An 18,627-nucleotide genomic window follows, 5' to 3' on the forward strand; every position below is an offset into this window, starting at 1 on the left:
GAGAGGATTTTGTTATTTTATCAAAATCCTGGATTAATTGTTATTATTCTGAAGTAGCTAGGCTACTGTAACCTTCTGCGGTCACGATTTGATGCAGGCCTATGACCTTGCTAGCCGTTGTAAGACAAAAATGTGTATGCTGTCTCTGTTAAAGCCTCTCTACAAGTAGAGGATTCTATGCAATACGTTTTTTCTTAGTTTTTGTTTGTAAAACAAAATATGTTTTGACCAGAGCCATGTCCCAGTTGAATATAACCTTTCTGTAGGCTATATGTCAGGCCCAGTTGAATTGCCTGAGGTGTAGTTGTAGGCCTAATATTCATTCTCAAGTAAACAAATGACCAGGACATTGTTGTTCACATTGACATGAGACACTTTTTATTAGCCTAAATCGGGCATATAGAACAGATAGCAGAGAACGTTTAACAGTAGCACATAGCATATTGAATAAGGTTCATTATTCCTAAGTGTGTATAATTCTTCCACAGCAAAACAGATATATATTCCTCTACCCCTGTACCCAGTGTAAGAAATTCAAGCTCATATCAGGGATAGATAACCCTTCCCTACCATTTAAAATGTTACCATAGCCTAAACCTGCCCTCACCGATAACCAGAGCCATACGTTTAGGCATTTAAACTGTATCTGCATTCGAAAATAAATATAACAGTGCATGATAAAGCTTCAAGAGAGAGAAAAGTTAATAACGGCAATTCAACATTAGTTGAATATAGTAATAAAATATTTCAGACGAGTGTATTATGTGGAACACATTTAAAAAGAATCTCATACAAAAATAGATGTCGTGTATTTTTTGTGATTTTTATCATTCATTTGGTCTTGCCCGACACCATGACTCCAAACTCCTGGATGGTGATCTCTTTGTTTAGGTACTGCTGCAGCTGGCGGTTTGTGATGTTCCCGACTCTCAGGGCGTCCTCGATGGAGAACTTCCGCCCTGACTTCCTGTCGTGGAGGACCGAGGACTCTCCGTTGGGCCCCTTGAGGCTGATCTCCTCCCAGTCACACTCCTGGCTCTGCAGGTTGACGAACATCTTCCAGTCGATGAGGCCCAGCTTGTAGGCCTCCTCCGGCCGCATCTCCTTGCCCGTGTCGGGGTCGATGACCACGATGGACCTGCGGAGGTGGCTCTCCCTCTGCTCCCGCTTGATCCTCACGGCCGACAGGCTCTTCTGCAGCTTCTCGATCTCCTCATCCTTCTGGCTGGTGATGCCTCTCAGCTCCGCCAGCTCCTTCTGCAGCGAGTCCAGCCTCAGCTCCAGGTTCTTGCCGTTCTCCATGGGTGCCGACTCGGTCATGTGCCTGGTCTCCTTGGAGGTGATGTGGATCTCGGACTGGAGCTTGCGGATCTCACCTTGCAGACGCTGGTTCTCCAGCTGGAGGCGGCTGCTTTCGTCGCGGATGTAGTCCAGCTCCTTGGAGGACTTGGTGTTGGTGAACTCCATGTCCGAGAGGCGGGAGGTGAGGGTGGCCAGCTCCTGATCCAGATCACGCCTCCTCCTCTTCTCGTCCTCCAGAGTCCTCCTCAGCCTCCCGATCTCCAGCTCCGCCTCCGGGTCCTTCTCCACCTGCACCTTCTCCGAGCGTACCACCTTCTCCTTGACCTCCATCTTGTCCAGGGCGAGGTGCTGCTGGGTCAGCGCGTTGAGCTCCTTCTCCAGCAAGGTGCGCTTGTGCCTCTCCTCCTCCACCTGCAGCCGGAGGATTGAGTGCTCCTTCTCCTGCTGCGGGTCCTGCTGCAGCACCACCTTGTGTTTCACCGTCACCTTCTCGCGGTTCTCCTTGTCCCGGATCTCCAGCTCGTTGAGTCTGACCTTCAGCCTCTGTATCTCCAGCTCGGCGTCACGTCGGGCCCTGCGTTCACGCTCAAGTTCCTCCAGCTGGAGATCCAGGTCGGCCTTCTGCCTCTGGAGGCGGTGCAGCTCGTCTTTGAGGTTCTCCTTCTGTCTCTGTTCATTGTTGATGTTCTGGGTGAAGGCGTTACATTCAGACTTCAGGAGGGGGTCCTCCTCCATCTTGACGACCTCCTGCTGGACAATCTTTTCCCGGACCTGAGAGAGGTTGATCTTCTTCAGCCTGATCTTCTCCTCGTATGTCGACTGCTCCCTGTCCAGGTCCAGGCGTTTCTTCTGCTCATCGCCCAGTTTTCTCTTGAGGGTTTCAATCTCCTCCTTGGTCTTGGGATCCTCTCTGTACTGCAGGACCTCGTTGACCACCTCCTTGGTCTGCACCTGGGGCTTGGTGTCCTTCCACCTCTGAATCTCCTCCCTTAGCTGACGGATCTCCATTTCCGATTTCTCTGTCTGGTGGGTTTTGTCGACGATTTCGTTGCGCAGTTTCTCCAGCTCTCTCTCAGTCTGCGGATCCGTCTTGTACTTAATGACCTCTTTGATGATTTCCTTGACCTCCACCTGAGGGCCTCTATTCTTCAGCATGGTCAGTTCGTCCCTGAGGGACTTCAGCTGTTGCTCCTCGTCTCTGCAGCACCTCTGCTGCTCCACCAGGTCCATTCGAAGGCTGGCCACCTCGTTTTCGGCCTTGGGGTCGGGTCTGACGATCTCGCGCACCTTCTCCTGAACTATGACCTTGGACTTGTCCTCCTCCAGGCTGTGGATCTTCCTCTGCAGGTCGGCCTTCTCTCTCTGAGACGACCTGCGTTTGGCCTTCTCGTCCTCATGTTGCCTCCTCAGGTTCTCCACCTCCCTCTCGAAGACGATGTCCTTCTCTACCTTCAACACCTCCTTGATGGAGATCTTCTCCTCTGCCATGGCTTTCTCCTTCTCCAGCCGGCGGAGCTTCTCCTGGAGGAAGCGCAGCTCATCCTCCAGCTGCTTCCTGCCCTCCGTCTCCTTCTGCTTTCTGTCCAGGAGCACGCGGTACTCGCTCTCCAGCTGAGGGTCGTTCTGGACCTTGATCACCTCCTCTTCGGTGATCACCTCCTGCTCCTTGGACTTCTCCTGGGCCAGGAGCGTCACCTGCTTCTGGATCTGGATCAGCTCATTGTCCTTGATCATCTTCTGCCTCCTCAGCTCCTCCATCTCGTCCCGGAGCTTGCGCATTTCCTCTTCCTGGCCGCGGTCTCTTTCAATGCGCAGGACTTCCTTGACGGTGTACTGCTGAGCGCCCTCCTTGAGCTCCGTCTCCATGCCGCGCAGCTTCATCTTCAGGGCATCCAGGTCGTTTTCCAGGACCCTGGTGGTCCGTCGCTCCTCCGACAGCTTCTGCTGGACCTTGTGGATCTCCTCGTCCAGCTGGGGGTCCGGAACCTTCTTGATCAGCTCCTTCTTGACAATGGTGTCCTGGGGCTTCTGGCCCTCCAGCACATAGATGTCCGTCTGGATGGTCTCCAGTTCTTTCTCCAGCTGCTCCCTCCTCTGGATCTCCTCCTCCAGCTTCTTTCTGATCCTCCAGGGCTCTTCTCCTGGGGCAGCAGCATTCACTGCCTGGACGTTCACAGCCTGGATCACCGGGATCTCAGGTTGCTGGATAAGAAAGAGAGGATGCGTTGGTAATGTAAGAGAATGGTAGAAATTCTTCTTATTAAATCTGATCTGATTGCATGTTTATTTCAACAGACATTACGTAAAACATGGCCAAGTTTTATTCTACAAAAATAAAAATGTCTGACTTGATTGAGAAGACTCTGGGCAAACTCCAGATTCTGCAGCCTCTGCTTGTTCACTGCGTTCACCTCTGTGAATTTAGTCTCAATGGCAGCTTCCTGTAAACAACATAACACCATTTAGTAATTCTTATAAAAATCACGACCGGCAATGCAAAGCCCCAAATTTACCATAAGCATAATACCATGGCTGCGTTCCGAATCGCATACTGCTTCTTTTTACTTCCAGTACATACTTCATCTGCTCCTAGAAAATATGTACTTTGCACGCAGTATGAATCCAATTGCCACATACTACCTTGTCCTAACATTGCACCTTGAAATTTGACCACATCCGTTGCTGTCCATGAAGTGACATTCGTTCACAGCTGGGATTCATCAAAACGCCTCCGGCACAACTCGCACGTGACAATTTCCGCTCAGCACATAATTCTGGGTCTGAAAAGTGTGCTGGCTTGCATACTGCAAAATACGACTGGATGTAGTAGGACATCCTGATATTTTTGCCATACAGCATGTGGCATACTATGTATTGGGACATACTTTACATAATTTTTTGGCATACTATATAGTATGGAAGTACATGATTCGGAACGCAGCCCACGTTTTCAAAACATGAAACACCAAGTTATTTCTGAGAGCTTATTTTAGCTCTTCCTTACCTCTCCTTTAACCCTTAGTGCAGGAGACTCCAGTCTGCTCCTCTTGTAGTTCTGAGGGACCAACCCGTCCTCAAGGTCCAGAATAGACTTGAACTTCTCAGTCTCATTCTCATAGTCCTGCCAAGAGACACGTGAAGAAAATGCTGTTTCCACACATTTATTATGAGCGTTTTCTCTTAGCAATGGGTTCAGAAAGGGATTGTCAACATCAATGTTTGTCACTATACCTTGACAGCTTGCTGGTAGAGTTGTGCATTTTTGGAAACATTGTTCAAGTCAGACTCCTTCCTTGCGATGTCAGAGAGCAGGTTCTGTAAAAACGTAGCCATTAAAGGTACATAAACGGGATTAAACACATGACCTTGCATCAAATCAAAGACGGGGACATCGTTTCGTTCAAATATGAGATTGTAAGAATGCCTGACTTCAACTCATCAATGACTTACTCTCTGGTTCTTCAGCTTGGTCTCCACTTGTCTGATGTCATCAGTTTCCCGGGGTTCGTAGTTTGGCACACGTGAGAGCCAGGTGTTCAGGTTGTCATAATCATTATGGTAGTTGTTGTACGCCATTTTAGCTCTCTGCAAGCTCTGGGATCTGCAGCATAACATAACCTCAATTAGCTCACAGCAACCAAACAGTCTGAGCCTGACAGAAGAATCACTACAGAACGTACAGAATCTGTCACGTCGACAACAAATCTTACCGGCTGTCGATCTGTCTGTTGAGGTTGTTGTAACGTTTGCTTAGCTTCTGGACTTCTGCTTCCTGCCTCTCGATGTCTGGGCAGTGCTCCTGCAGCTTGGCGGCCATGTTGTCACAGCTGGCTTTAGTGGCCCGCAAGTTCTGCTCGTTCTCTGTCACGGCAGACTTATTGGATTTCAGCTCAGCGGCAGTATTCTGTTAGGACAGGAAGTTGGTTGAATCATTAGGTACGTGTTGTCCTGCTACTACAGAATATGCCCTGATAGATAGAGAATTCATCTTGGGAGACATATTGTCTGTGCTTAGAAATTTAATCTTTATGACAATAAATATTTATTTAACTTACCCCCAGCTCACGCAGCATCTTGTCCAGAGAGGAGATGTCTGCTGGAGCGACCTCCTCCCTAGCAAGTTTATTCTCGTAGGTGGACAGAAAAGTTTTCCCGTTCTGAAGGGAGTTCTCCAGACGGTTGGAATTCTGAAGTCTGCAAAACAAAACAAGTCATGCTATTGAGTACATGAAGAACTGATTGATATCCAGTTAAGCATTAAGGTGTTTCTCCCTCAGCCTAAAACAGGTTTACCACTTTTACATTCAATAAAAAACTCCAAAAGCTACTACTATTACTGACAGCTGTGTAAATCTAGGTACATAAGTTCCGTACTTCTCCTCTGAGCACTTCAGCAGCAGCTGGATCTTGTTGTATTTGTTGTTGGCCTCGTCCACCTTGGCATGGAGCTGAGGGGTGCTGGCACACTTGGGGTTGGAGGTGAGGAAGGCCTCCGCCTCCTTCACTTTAGACAACTTCTCCGGCTCGATCTTACCAACGGCGGCCTCAATGTCCTGTGGGTTAAGAAATAAGACACCTGTGAAGACTTCTCCAAAACTCCTCTTTTTCATAGATTGAATGGCTATTTCATTAAAGCATTCTTGAAAACCACAATCATACACTCCCAGAGTAAGAGGGGAGGGCATATCATTTACAGACAGCAGCAGAGAGGGAGAGAGAGATTGTGTGTGGATTTGTGAAAGAGGTAGTTTGTATGTGGGTTTGTGTGAGAGAGAGGTAGTTTGTGTATAGGTTTGTGAGAGAGGTTATTTGTGTATGGGTTTGCGAGAGAGAAATTATGTATGGATTTGTGAGAGAGGTCGATTGTGTGAGGGTTTGTGAGAGAGATAGTTTGTGTATGGGTTTGTGAGAGAGTGTGTGTGTGGATTTGTGAGAGAGAGGTAGTTTGTGTGTGGGTTGTATAGGGCTTGTGAGAGAGGGGTAGTTTGTACGCAGATGCACTACCTTCATGTCCTGTAGGCGATCAGCACTATCCTGCAGTGGCCTGGTCTGCTCCAGAGGGGGGCGCACTCGAGTATAGATTGCTTTTTCCTGCTTGTCCAGATCACTGGTCACCTTGTCCAGACCAGCCATCAGCTGGCGGCACAGCTGCTCCTGCTTGTCTGAGGGGTCACACACACACACACACACAATGAACATGCTGAACAAGACTACCCAAGCAATTAGTAAATACGTATATGCATATAAATAACGACAAGTTGTAAATTGAGGCCTATACCACTGCCGCTGGTGTCCTCCTTCTGCAGTTCAGTCAAGCGTTTCTGCAGGGCTTCCTTGTTGTCAGACATCTTCTGCTTGATGCCTTTGTGCTGGTTGGCCAGACTGAGAAGATATTAAAAGTGATGCTGTGACACATGCATGCAGGTGCTCACACATGCACAAACACTCTCACACACACGCGCGCACACTGAGCACTCAGCACTGACTTGTCGGAGACGGCGACGGCCTCGGGGTCGGTGGGCGGGATCATGAAGCAGATGCCGGGCGCAGTGATCTTGCGGCCGACCGAGTCCTTCACGTCCCACTTGGCCCCGTTGTTCCTCAGCAGCGTGTACCGCTCCCCGCGCTGGACCTGGCCCTGCGGGACGTTCATAACACAACACAGAGTTCAACTGATGATCTGGCCCTGCGGGACGTTCATAACACAACAGAGTTCAACTGATGATCTGGCCCTGCGGGACGTTCATAACACAACACAGAGTTCCACTCACTCGTCCTTCATGCAAGGACCACCAAAACATGACATGACTTTCACATGACTCACTCAAGAGTAAATGGCCCTTAACCACCAATCTAGGAAAAGATTCATCCCCAAATCCATTCATCACTGGGCCCACTGTGAACTGTGAACTCCAGCGGGCTATGGGCCCCACCATCTGCCACCCCCAAACACCCACAACACAGCGTTTCACTCACTGACGTGCCACTCTCAACTCAGGAAGAGCTCCTCATTTTTTAGCAAAACCACACAGCAAAAACTCAAATCTACCGTGCCTATACGCTCTGATCCCTGGCAGCTGGAATAAGATACTGAGCAAAGGCACAAGCTGAGGAGGATTTAAATACATTAGGATAGAAAAGCAATGTTAGAGGACTGAATGAAAGGAGAGGAAAACATAGGCGTGGTGTAACAGTCAGGGAGCGCTGACTCATGATGGAACACTGTTCAGGGATTACAGGAATACTCACAGCAGAGAGCAGCAGAGATGGAGAGAGGAAGAGAAAGAGAGATAGAGGGAGGGAGCGAGAGAGATAGAGGGAGAGGCCGTTACAGAAAGCAGGTAGAGGGCACCAAGAGACAGAAAAAAACAGAGGAGAGAGAGAGTTTATACTCAATTAGCAATGTTGCTAAGGCTGTATTATCTACATCTGGTCAGTCACCTACTGTGAGATCTGCTAACACTGGACGAGAGAGGGAGAGTGGAGGGGGGGGGGTTACGGAGGGAGAGTGGAGGGTTAGTGAGCGGGGTGGAGGGAGGGAGGGTTAGTGAGGGAGAGTGGAGGGAGGGGGGTTACGGAGGGAGAGTGGAGGGAGGGAGGGTTAGTGAGGGGGGTGGAGGGAGGGAGGGTTAGTGAGGGAGAGTGGAGGGAGGGGGGTTACGGAGGGAGAGTGGAGGGAGGGGGGTTACGGAGGGAGAGTGGAGGGAGGGAGGGTTAGTGAGGGGGGTGGAGGGAGGGAGGGTTAGTGAGGGGGGTGGAGGGAGGGAGGGTTAGTGAGGGGGGTGGAGGGAGGGAGGGTTAGTGAGGGAGAGTGGAGGGAGGGGGGTTACGGAGGGAGAGTGGAGGGAGGGAGGGTTAGTGAGGGGGGTGGAGGGAGGGAGGGTTAGGGGGGAGAGAGGGTTAGTGAGGGGGGTGGAGGGAGGGAGGGTTAGTGAGGGAGAGTGGAGGGAGGGAGGTTACGGAGGGAGAGTGGAGGGAGGGAGGGTTAGTGAGAGAGAGTGGAGGGAGGGGGGTTACGGAGGGAGAGTGGAGGGAGGGAGGGTTAGTGAGAGAGAGTGGAGGGAGGGGGAGTTACGGAGGGAGAGTGGAGGGAGGGAGGGTTAGTGAGGGGGGTGGAGGGAGGGAGGGTTAGTGAGGGGGGTGGAGGGAGGGAGGGTTAGTGAGGGAGAGTGGAGGGAGGGGGAGTTACGGAGGGAGAGTGGAGGGAGGGGGGGTTACGGAGGGAGAGTGGAGGGAGGGGGGGTTAAGGAGGGAGAGTGGAGAGAGGGGAGGTAGGGAGGGAGGGTTAGTGAGGGGGGTGGAGGGATTAGTGAGGGGGGTGGAGAGAGGGAGGGAGAGTGGAGGGAGGGGGGGTAGGGAGGGAGAGTGGAGGGAGGGGGGGTTACGGAGGGAGAGTGGAGAGAGGGGGGGTTACGGAGGGAGAGTGGAGGGAGGGGGGGTTAAGGAGGGAGAGTGGAGAGAGGGGAGGTAGGGAGGGAGGGTTAGTGAGGGGGGTGGAGGGATTAGTGAGGGGGGTGGAGAGAGGGAGGGAGAGTGGAGGGAGGGGGGGTAGGGAGGGAGAGTGGAGGGAGGGGGGGTTACGGAGGGAGAGTGGAGAGAGGGGAGGTAGGGAGGGAGAGAGAGTGGAGGGAGGGGGGGTAGGGAGGGAGAGTGGAGGGAGGGGGGGTTAGGGAGGGAGAGTGGAGGGAGGGAGGGTTAGTGAGGGGGAGTGGAGGGAGGGGGGTTAGAGAGGGAGAGTGGAGGGAGGGTTAAGGAGGGAGAGTGGAGGGGGGGTTAAGGAGGGAGAGTGGAGGGGGGGTTAAGGAGGGAGAGTGGAGGGAGGGGGGGTTAGAGAGGGAGAGTGGAGGGAGGGGGGTTAGAGAGGGAGAGTGGAGGGAGGGTTAAGGAGCGAGAGTGGAGGGGGGGTTAAGGAGGGAGAGTGGAGGGGGGGTTAAGGAGGGAGAGTGGAGGGGGGGTTAGAGAGGGAGAGTGGAGGGAGGGGGTTAGAGAGGGAGAGTGGAGGGAGGGTTAAGGAGCGAGAGTGGAGGGGGGGTTAAGGAGGGAGAGTGGAGGGGGGGTTAAGAAGGGAGAGTGGAGGGGGGGTTAGAGAGGGAGAGTGGAGGGAGGGGGGTTAGAGAGGGAGAGTGGAGGGAGGGTTAAGGAGGGAGAGTGGAGGGGGGGTTGGGGAGGGAGGGGTGTGGAGTGTGTTTTCTGTGTTCAGTGTCGTACCTCGTCAGTGTCGAATTCGCACAGCGCCTCCACGGGGAGGAGCTTCTGGGGCAGCTCCCTGCGGAACTTGAGAGGAAGAACCTGCAGGCCGCGCTTCTGGAGCGCCCTGACGCGCTCGTCAAACAGATCCATGGCCTTAGAGTGGTCCTGTACACGCACACAAACACACACACCTTTTTCAAACTAACCACTGACTGCAGTGTCAATCAGTCCAGAGTTTCGAGTTTATGGGACTGGTAGACAGAATCTGTATGGTGGGTGGGTGTGTGTGTGTGTGTGTGTGTAAGGGACACTCACATCCAGGTCTCTGATGAGGCCCTCCATCTGGTACATGTCTTTGAACTCTGGGTTGTACTTCTGGTTGACCTCGGTCTCCAGTCTCTTCAGCAGGTCCTGGGTGTCCCTGGCCTCCTTATGGTACTGCACACACACACACACAAACACACACACACACACACACACACACACACACACACACACACACACACACACACGTACAGTAATACACAGAGGTCAAAATCCCACTACAGACACTGTTCTCATTCGTGTGTGTACTGTATGTGTGCATGCGTGTCCTCCCTGTCTCTCACTTTGTGGTACTCGTCCATATGTTTGAGGTGGTTCTCCTCACAGATCAGCAGATTCAGGTACTCCTTCCAGTCAGCATGCGCTGCCTCCATGTGAGCCTGCACACACACACACACCAAAGTTGGATGACTACTTTTTGCCTTAATGTGTTTTGATCAGGTAATGCAGTCTGAATGACAGCTCTGAACGATGTCAGTGTTGTTGTTAAAAAGACAGATGTCTAATCAGCACTGAGACTTAAGACAGCAACTGACCTCACGGGCCACACCAATGACATTCCTCAACTGACCGCACGGTCTAGTACATACCTCAATGACATTCCTCAACTGACCGCACGGTCTAGTACATTTACATTACATTACAGTCATTTAGCAGATGCTTTTATCCAAAGCGACTAACAATAATTGCATTTAACGTAGGAAGAGCCAATGTACTACTACTAGCCAGAACTCAAAAGTGCATCTTCTCTCTACATACCTCAATGACATTCCTCAACTGACCGCACTGTCTAGGACGTACCTCAATGACATTCCTCAACTGACCGCACTGTCTAGGACGTACCTCAATGACGTTCTTGCCAGGGTGGTCGGTGGCCATCAGTTTCTCCCCGTCGTCGTTCAGCTGAGTGATGGTCGACTCCTTGGACTCCAGACACTTACTGATGAAGTTCTGCAGTAAGGAATAAGGTAAGGTCATTGAATGAATGGCTAAATCGTTAGACAGCTCATGCGGGTCATGTGTGGCGTGTGTACGGTCTGTGTGTGTGTGTGTGTGTGTGTACGGTCTGTGTGTGTGTGTGTTCTGACCTCGTACTGCCTCTGGCGGGTTGGGTAGCCCAGGTTAGTGCGTGGTGTGTGTGTGGTCTGTGTGTGTGTGTGTGTGTGTGTGTGTGTGTTCTGACCTCGTACTGCCTCTGGCGGGCTGGGTAGTCCAGGTTGGTATCGCTCCAGTCGTAGTCGATCCTCTCCTGGGCCTGCTGGTCCATCCAGTACAGCTCATTGGTGCAGCGCTGCATGTACTCCCTCAGACTCAGCAGGTGGCGCTGGCGAGCACTGGAGTTAGCCTGGCGGGGGGCAGCGAGAAGGCCGTTTTAATTAAGTCAGACGTGCACACGCACACACACATGCACCAGAGGCGAGACGGGCGCCTGGAGTGTATCATATGTGTACCGACCGTCTTCAAATATCCCCCAGCTATCCTGGTGTGCGAGACACCTGGGGCCTGAGCTTACGTAAACAGACCGATCACGCATGTCACAGTTGTTTCAGTCTCGCTTACCAGGAGTTTGTTATATTGAAGCTGGAGGCCACTGACATAGTCCTGGGGAGAGAAAGAGAGAGAGAGAGAGACAGAGAGGGAGGGAGTGAGAGGGAGTGAGAGAGGGAGCGAGGGAGAGAGAGGGAGCGAGAGGGAGCGAGAGTTGATTCAGTTGGAAGTAAGTACAGTAGGTCAAATAACTTCAAAGACACGAACACAAACGACACACCTTGATACTGATGGTGTATCCTACTGTATCTATGCACTGTAATGCTACGCTTGCATTTACGGGCAAGATGTCTGGTCTCTATCTTCTGAAACTGAATTGCCACTTTGAGTACTTGTTTTGTGTATTATTGTTATGTCTGATTTAACCAGAATACTTTGTTGTCGTTTCATTGATGCTTTTTAATCTCCTTTGGTGTGAATAAGCGAATGAGAATTGGAAAAGTCATATTAATAGATATATTATAATATTAGTATTGTTTTGTGAGTGGGCGTTGTCTCACCTTGTCGTCGCTGTCGAAGATGTGAGGGGCGAGGGCCTCCACCTCGCTGTGGAAGATGTTGTGCTCCTCCACCTCGTTCTCGATGGTGGGCAGGTCCTGGCCAAAGCCCTTGTTGTTCAAGTTACCCTGGGAGGACACACAGGAGCACAGAGCCAGTCAGAACTGACCTTCTGCAAGGAACTTCTTCAATACACTTCATTGTGTGTGTTTGTGTGTGTGTGTGTGTCGGGGGGGGGGGGGTCCCTCACCAGTTTCTCCTCGATGATGTTTCCCCAGTTGACGCTGGGCAGGCCTTCAGAGCGGGTGAGGTGGTAGATGTGGTCGTGTTCTTCCCTCAGCTTCATCACTCTCTCACGGAGCTGCTTCATACTGGACACACACGTACGCGCACACGCGCACACGCACACACACACGTGCACACGCACACCAGGATTAGCCAGACTCACTTTAGAAATGAATGTCTATCATATATACATAGCCTGTACCTCTGTCCAGGACATTAACAGTATCTGTCATATATGTCTTTAACCCAACTGCAATTTGATTTATATTTGATTGAAAAATGATTATCAAAATGTATAAAAACTGAGATATCGGTTTTTGCAAATGAATACATCCTAGTCATCATAGTCTATACCTCTGTCCAGGACATTAATGGTATCATAGTTCATAGTCTAACTCTGTCCAGGCCATTAACGGTATATAAATCATATATGTCGTCTAGGTCCCTTACTCCTGCTCGATCATCTGGGCCTGGGGGTGTCCCAGCCGGGTAGCGTTGACCGCGTCCTCGTCCAGGCCGTTCAGCAGCTCCAGGGAGTTGAGGATGCGCCTGTTGGTGTCGTCCTGGTACAGAGGCGGCTTCCCCTCGTTGATCTTGCCCACATCCTGTGAACACAGTGGTTTTATGGTGACTGCGGTTTTCTTGCGTCGTGATGCATCTGCTGTGCTCCAGCCTGTGGTGTGTGGTCAGCCCTGTGGTGTGGTTAGTTCTGTGGTGTGATCAGCCCTGTGGTGTGGTTAGTTCTGTGGTGTGGTCAGTCCTGTGGTGTGGTCAGTCCTGTGGTGTGGTTAGTCCTGTGGTGTGGTCAGCTCTGTGGTGTGGTCAGCTCTGTGGTGTGGTCAGTCCTGTGGTGTGGTCAGTCCTGTGGTGTGGGGTCAGCCCGTACCTTGTTGAGGTTCTGCTCCGTCTCGTAGATGTTCTTCTCCACCTTGTCCGCATTCTTCTGCAGCTTCTCGATCAGAGTAGACAGCTCTGTTTCTGAGGCCCTGGAAGGAGAGGACGACAGCTCACTACATCATTTCTGTGACAGACTCAGCAAATCAGTAAATCAAAGATGGACGTCATCAAACAATGTGCACAGCGGGGTTGAGAATCTCAGGAATGACTACAGAGCACTAGCTTCACTCCAGGCATCCACCTGCCAACCGAGAAAGAGAAACCAGTTCCTGGTACATTCCCCATGGTTCAGATACCCGGTACTGTACATTCCCTGTGGTTTAGATAACAGACAAGCCTGTGGAAGCATCAGCAGGCTCATCAGAACCACAGCTCAGAAGACGGTACCGAACAGTGCAGCCACTGTCTCACCGAACACCTGTATAAACCTAAGAGTGTGTTAGCCGAGTGTGGTTGTACTAAGACTAAGTCAAAACCCCTATAGCAAACACGGCTAAGTTAAACTGAGTATTCAATCAATATAATCATTACAATTCAGGACAGATGTACCATTGTATCCCACAGAGTCACTGCCACGCTGATGTCCAGTAATGGCATTCTGACTGGGCCATTCTCGATCGTACCATTCCTAACGGGAGAACTGCTTGACAGTGCTTGACTGGCCTATTAAACTACCGTCTTGAGGAAAAAGTGTTCCTGCTCCCTACAGAACCGGTCTAACAGGTCTCTCTCTCTCTCTCTCTCGTCACACAGCAGGGTTCTCTCTGTGATAACCTACAGTACATGGTTAATGAGTCTGCCTCATAAGGACGACTCCTCTTTCAGTAGAATCCTTAAACCAAGCCTCAGGCCTACAGACAGTTAAAGAAATGTTAGAGTGATATTGTGTAGGCGACACGCAGGCAGATATGTAAACTATGTTCCCCGCTGTTGCTTTATTGACTTCTATGCCCAGGTCTCCACGCACCCTTCAACATCTGAACAGGAATACTTATGGAGTGAGACAAAACCGGTTGATTGAGACCAACTGTTTGGTTGTTGTTGTTGTACTGGCATTGATAAGAATTCGGGCTTATTGCTAGGGAATGTATGACCTTGAGAAAGGTTGTGCCTGCTTGCATGTGTGTTTGCATGTGTGTTTATGTGTTGTGTTTGTGTGTTGTGGTTGTGTTTGTGTTTATTCTTGTGTTTATGTGTTGTCGTTTGTTGTGTGTGTGTGTGTGTGTGTGAGATGAGTGGTCTCATTCTCTACTTCCTGTCTCCAACCACACAGTTCCCTACAGTTGTACTGGCATTGATAAGAATTCGGGCTTATTGCTAGGGAATGTATGACCTTGAGAAAGGTTGTGCCTGCTTGCATGTGTGTTTGCATGTGTGTTTATGTGTTGTGTTTGTGTGTTGTGGTTGTGTTTGTGTTTATTCTTGTGTTTATGTGTTGTCGTTTGTTGTGTGTGTGTGTGTGTGAGATGAGTGGTCTCATTCTCTACTTCCTGTCTCCAACCACACAGTTCCCTACATCACTCCACATGAGAGCCATTCAATTGTTTACATTTAACAACTCCTCTTTCAGTTTATGGCAAGTTTAGTCTCGAATGGATACTATTTTAAGATGCTTTTTGTTTTGGCACGGCGAAAGAACCTCCAGGCTAACGTCGCACCCTTTTAAAGGACCTCCAGGCTACCTTCATACCCCTTTCATGTCATGAAATTATGACAGACAAGCAGCTTACCAGAGAAAAGCACACACTCAACAGTTAAAGACGCTGAACTGAGTTCAAAGGCCTTATTGATAGCTCTTTACACAGAGCTACAGTATGTGTTCACCCAGATATCATTCATGTACAAACTTACGATGATTACATCGACAGGAACATAGACTTTTGTAGATAGTTGGAGAAGATGTCCTCTCATCTCTGTTCATACAGACAGGATCGTTTGCGTTGTTCTATATGAGAAAGGTCGGGATATGACTTCAAATATTTTGTCTGATCATTAGCAATAGCAGTACCGTGGAAGCTCTGCACATTACAGTCAACCATGGATGTTCCACCATGCTACAAGGAGCACGCTTTAGAAAACATGTTAGCCTGACAAGCATGGTGCACAATGCCCAAAGTTAGGATCCTATGTGCTTTTGTTTTCAACCTCACTTCCTCAGATGTGAATTTTGTTTATACTTGGGGAAGATCCTGCCAAACCCTGAATGTGCTGGAGTAATGAGCTAAGCATGTCCACTGAGAGGGACAAATTGGACCCAGACAGAAACAACAGTGAGTCATGGTGGGCGTGCTGGGTGGCTGGGCCTGGTTCCACGTCAGTGACCGCTCCCTCCACATTCTCCATGATCCATCTGACCTTCTGATATCACTGCAGTTGAGGATAGGAACTAGGTGGATAACTAATACTGAACCTCTTTATGCATCCTTTATCTTCCCTTTCAATCTGTAGGGCTGGGGTGTGCTCAGTCTGGTGGCTTGTTCAGAACAGAGCCTAACAGAAAATCTCAGTCTGGAGGCTTGTTCAGAACAGAAAAGGCATGGCATGTTTGTGACCGCTCACTACTTAGGGTGTGGTGTCTGTCCAATCAGCTTGCCCGTTCCAGGCTTGATTGTGATTGGGTAAGGCGGGGTTAGAGGATACCATGTTCCTGAGAGACGCTGGCAGGGTCTTTACGGCGAGGTCAGACAAAACAACGGGAAACTAAAACCTATGGTCAAACCTTTCAACCAATACTCATCATCTACATAGACAAGTGGGCCTTTATTTCCACATGTGCCAACAGCAGTCTGCATAGTTCTCCAACCTCTGTCACGGACCAGTTGGTAAGGCAGGCACGCTTGTGACCTTCTGTACAAGTAATATATTACCCATGTGTCTTCTACAGAGTCGAGACCGTCATTCTCAGCTTTAGGGCAGGAGACGCATCTTTCAAGTCTAATCAAGCCAGCACAGCCTGTTTCAGCTTGAGTTCTCTCCTACTGTAGCTGTCCACAACCAGCTCCGTGGGAGTCATGCTGAACAGGCTTTAGCCAAAACCCTGACTGTGAATGCAACAAGAACACAATGGCAAGGGTGGGTGCGCCTTGGCATAGCTAGGATTCCATGATCCCACCCGCCAGGACCTCCCTCTCTGTCACAGGGGACGCGTCCGGGTTGAGAGGTGGAGGTGCTGGTATTACACAAGACTACCCCCCCCCATCCCACATGAACCTGACAGGACCCTGACCGTGTGGGGTTATAGACCCACTGGGGCTTGACCCACGTCCATTCATTACTGATCAGTAATACAATCGCAAACCAGATCCATTAAGTTGCAAGCAAAATTCTAAAACCATAAATGCTTCTAACTGGTTCACATGATAATTTCAAATATTTGTTTCTGATGTGTGTGTTTATGAAATGTATACATGCAAATGAATCCCTTTTCTGGAAGGGGTGGATAGGTGTTTAATCAGCCTGGACATGGTCTTCTCTTCTCAGGGACAGGGTCACAGAGGAGTCACATGTAAGGCCATCTACAGCTAGAAGATAAGTCTGAAACAGATTAGTGTATCTTCTCAAAGGACTGCTATTCCAGAGGGCCCCAGATCTCCCCTGCTCTACCCTGGTGACTGACAGCATGTACACCTCCCGCAGCTGAGGGTCTGATACACTCAAGACTAGCTGAAATACATATCTTTGGATTTTAAAGTACAGAATGTGAATTGAGTAACAGTTTTAGCATGTACTGTATGCAATGGCACTGTTTTAGTGTTGAAATTGGCACACAAATATAATGAAAAGTCTGATAGTAAATTGGGTCTGATAGTAAATTAATATTGGTATTTGTGTACCAAGTTGTGATTTTATGGAAGGTAAGAAAGTAATGCTGCGACAATATTTATGTTATGGGAGAGGTTGGAACTATACTTTAAACAGGGTTGGATACAAGTGACCCATAGATTCGTCAGCCAGAGTTATCAAACCTGTTACGGTTTCTTCTTGCATATTTGCCACACCCTTGGGTAAAGTTTAAGGACAGTCTTTTACCCAACAATAGCCTACAAACAATGTAAAATTGTGTTGTCATACAAATACACGTGGCTTTCCAATGCAATGGGACGAGGCTAATAATACGCATAAATACACATGCGAATCTGTCGGCTAGAGCATATGTGTTAAAAATGTCTATAATAAATAAAAAGCGTGCATGGACATTGGAATCGATGTTTCTGTCACTTGTTCCAGCGTAGTAAGAAACTTTTTGACAGAGGCAGAAAACTATAAACTCACTTTTTTGGTTGCGTGATTGTCACGCTATTCTTCGAGCTCTTTTTCTTGAACATTTTGACAGGCAGGTTCTCCCAGCTTCCCTGTAGATGCACCTGTCAGCGGATTCTCAGTCCGAAACGATCCCGCGGGCAGAGGCGAGTCTTGGGTGTCGTGTTCTGTCTGTGCGCCTCTTGCCTCCCGGCCAGGTAGGACAGTAGATATATCCTTTCTCGCTCCTCGAATGTGAAAGTCAGAGTTGTCGGCGTCTCCCTCCTCTCAGGGCGAGTCCCAGCAGTAACACAGCAGAGAGAGGCACCTCTTAGATCAACTGCACTCAAACATGGGCTGGGCTTGGTGGTGCATACCTGTCACCTATTAACTTATGGGCGGTGTCCCCTTTCCGCTCACTCCCTACAGGTCTGCGTTTATAGGCCTGAATAGTGATAACGACTATTATGGTCAATAGGGTTTGGGAAAATGTAATCCCAGACCGGCCATCTTGTGTCTACACGGGTGTATCGTCTGATTGCATAGGATTCTATGCAGTAGAGCCAATCAGACAAATAGATAAACCTGTGTAGAAACAAGATGGTCGTGTCTGGGACTACATTTTCCCAAACCCTATTGCCCCATAAATAAATTAAAAAAATGGGTCTACTATTGAATAACGTGGTTCATGCGTTAAAGGAGAAAGCTTATGACAATGCAAATGGGACTCGGTAAAACTATAATCAGATTCAATATCAATTTACCAATTTATTCAGCAGTCAGTTCTATCTATTGCCATGTGGACCTGGATTGTCTCTGTCTCTCTACTTGTCTCTGCTTTTTTTTAAATGTTTTTTTGCAGAAGGCACGGCTCAGTTCTGGCAATGCAGAGCTGTCTACAGATGTGACAGAAACACTTTGATAGTGGGACCGCATACCGGCACTGAGCACCCAGATTCCTCTCTCTTTTACACATAGAATTCCTGTGTGACTCAACATTTAGGACACTCCCTGCCTATATAGTGTGTGTGTGTGTGTGTGTGTGTGTGTGTGTGTGTGTGTGTGTGTGTGTGTGTGTGCGCGCGTACGCGCGCGTGTGCATGCGTGTGTGTGTTCGGGGGCCTTTTTGTCAAAGGACAACACTGGCAGAGCCAGTTGAACCTGCCAGAGAGCCCTCACACAGTGTGTGTTCACACGGTGTGTGTGTGTGTGTGTGTGTGTGTGTGTGTGTGTGTGTGTGTGTGTGTGTGTGCAGTAGGTCAGTATGAGGTGTGTAGGAATGACAGTGATACTACACAACTCAAGGATCTGGACCCCAACTAGGCCATCCACTCTTGGTCTTGA

General features: G+C 49.5%; 1 protein-coding gene across 1 annotated transcript; it reads right to left on the bottom strand.

The window, feature by feature from the left end:
* Positions 1 to 831: 831 nt before the first annotated feature.
* Positions 832 to 17,369, bottom strand: ppl (periplakin; the record flags this gene model as incomplete). Its single annotated transcript, XM_084438734.1, has 22 exons — positions 832 to 3,504; positions 3,651 to 3,743; positions 4,307 to 4,423; positions 4,534 to 4,617; positions 4,753 to 4,903; positions 5,013 to 5,206; positions 5,358 to 5,496; positions 5,677 to 5,855; positions 6,307 to 6,464; positions 6,581 to 6,684; positions 6,789 to 6,940; positions 9,511 to 9,657; positions 9,808 to 9,930; positions 10,101 to 10,196; positions 10,660 to 10,767; positions 11,000 to 11,161; positions 11,377 to 11,418; positions 11,865 to 11,990; positions 12,113 to 12,233; positions 12,598 to 12,752; positions 13,034 to 13,133; positions 17,317 to 17,369. The coding sequence occupies 22 exons, from the start codon at positions 17,367 to 17,369 to the stop codon at positions 832 to 834; spliced, it is 5,277 nt and encodes a 1,758-aa protein (XP_084294860.1).
* Between the last annotated feature and the right edge of the window lie 1,258 nt (positions 17,370 to 18,627).

This window comes from Borostomias antarcticus, assembly GCF_949987555.1.
Source record: "Borostomias antarcticus genome assembly, chromosome: 5".
NCBI lineage: Eukaryota > Metazoa > Chordata > Actinopteri > Stomiiformes > Stomiidae > Borostomias > Borostomias antarcticus.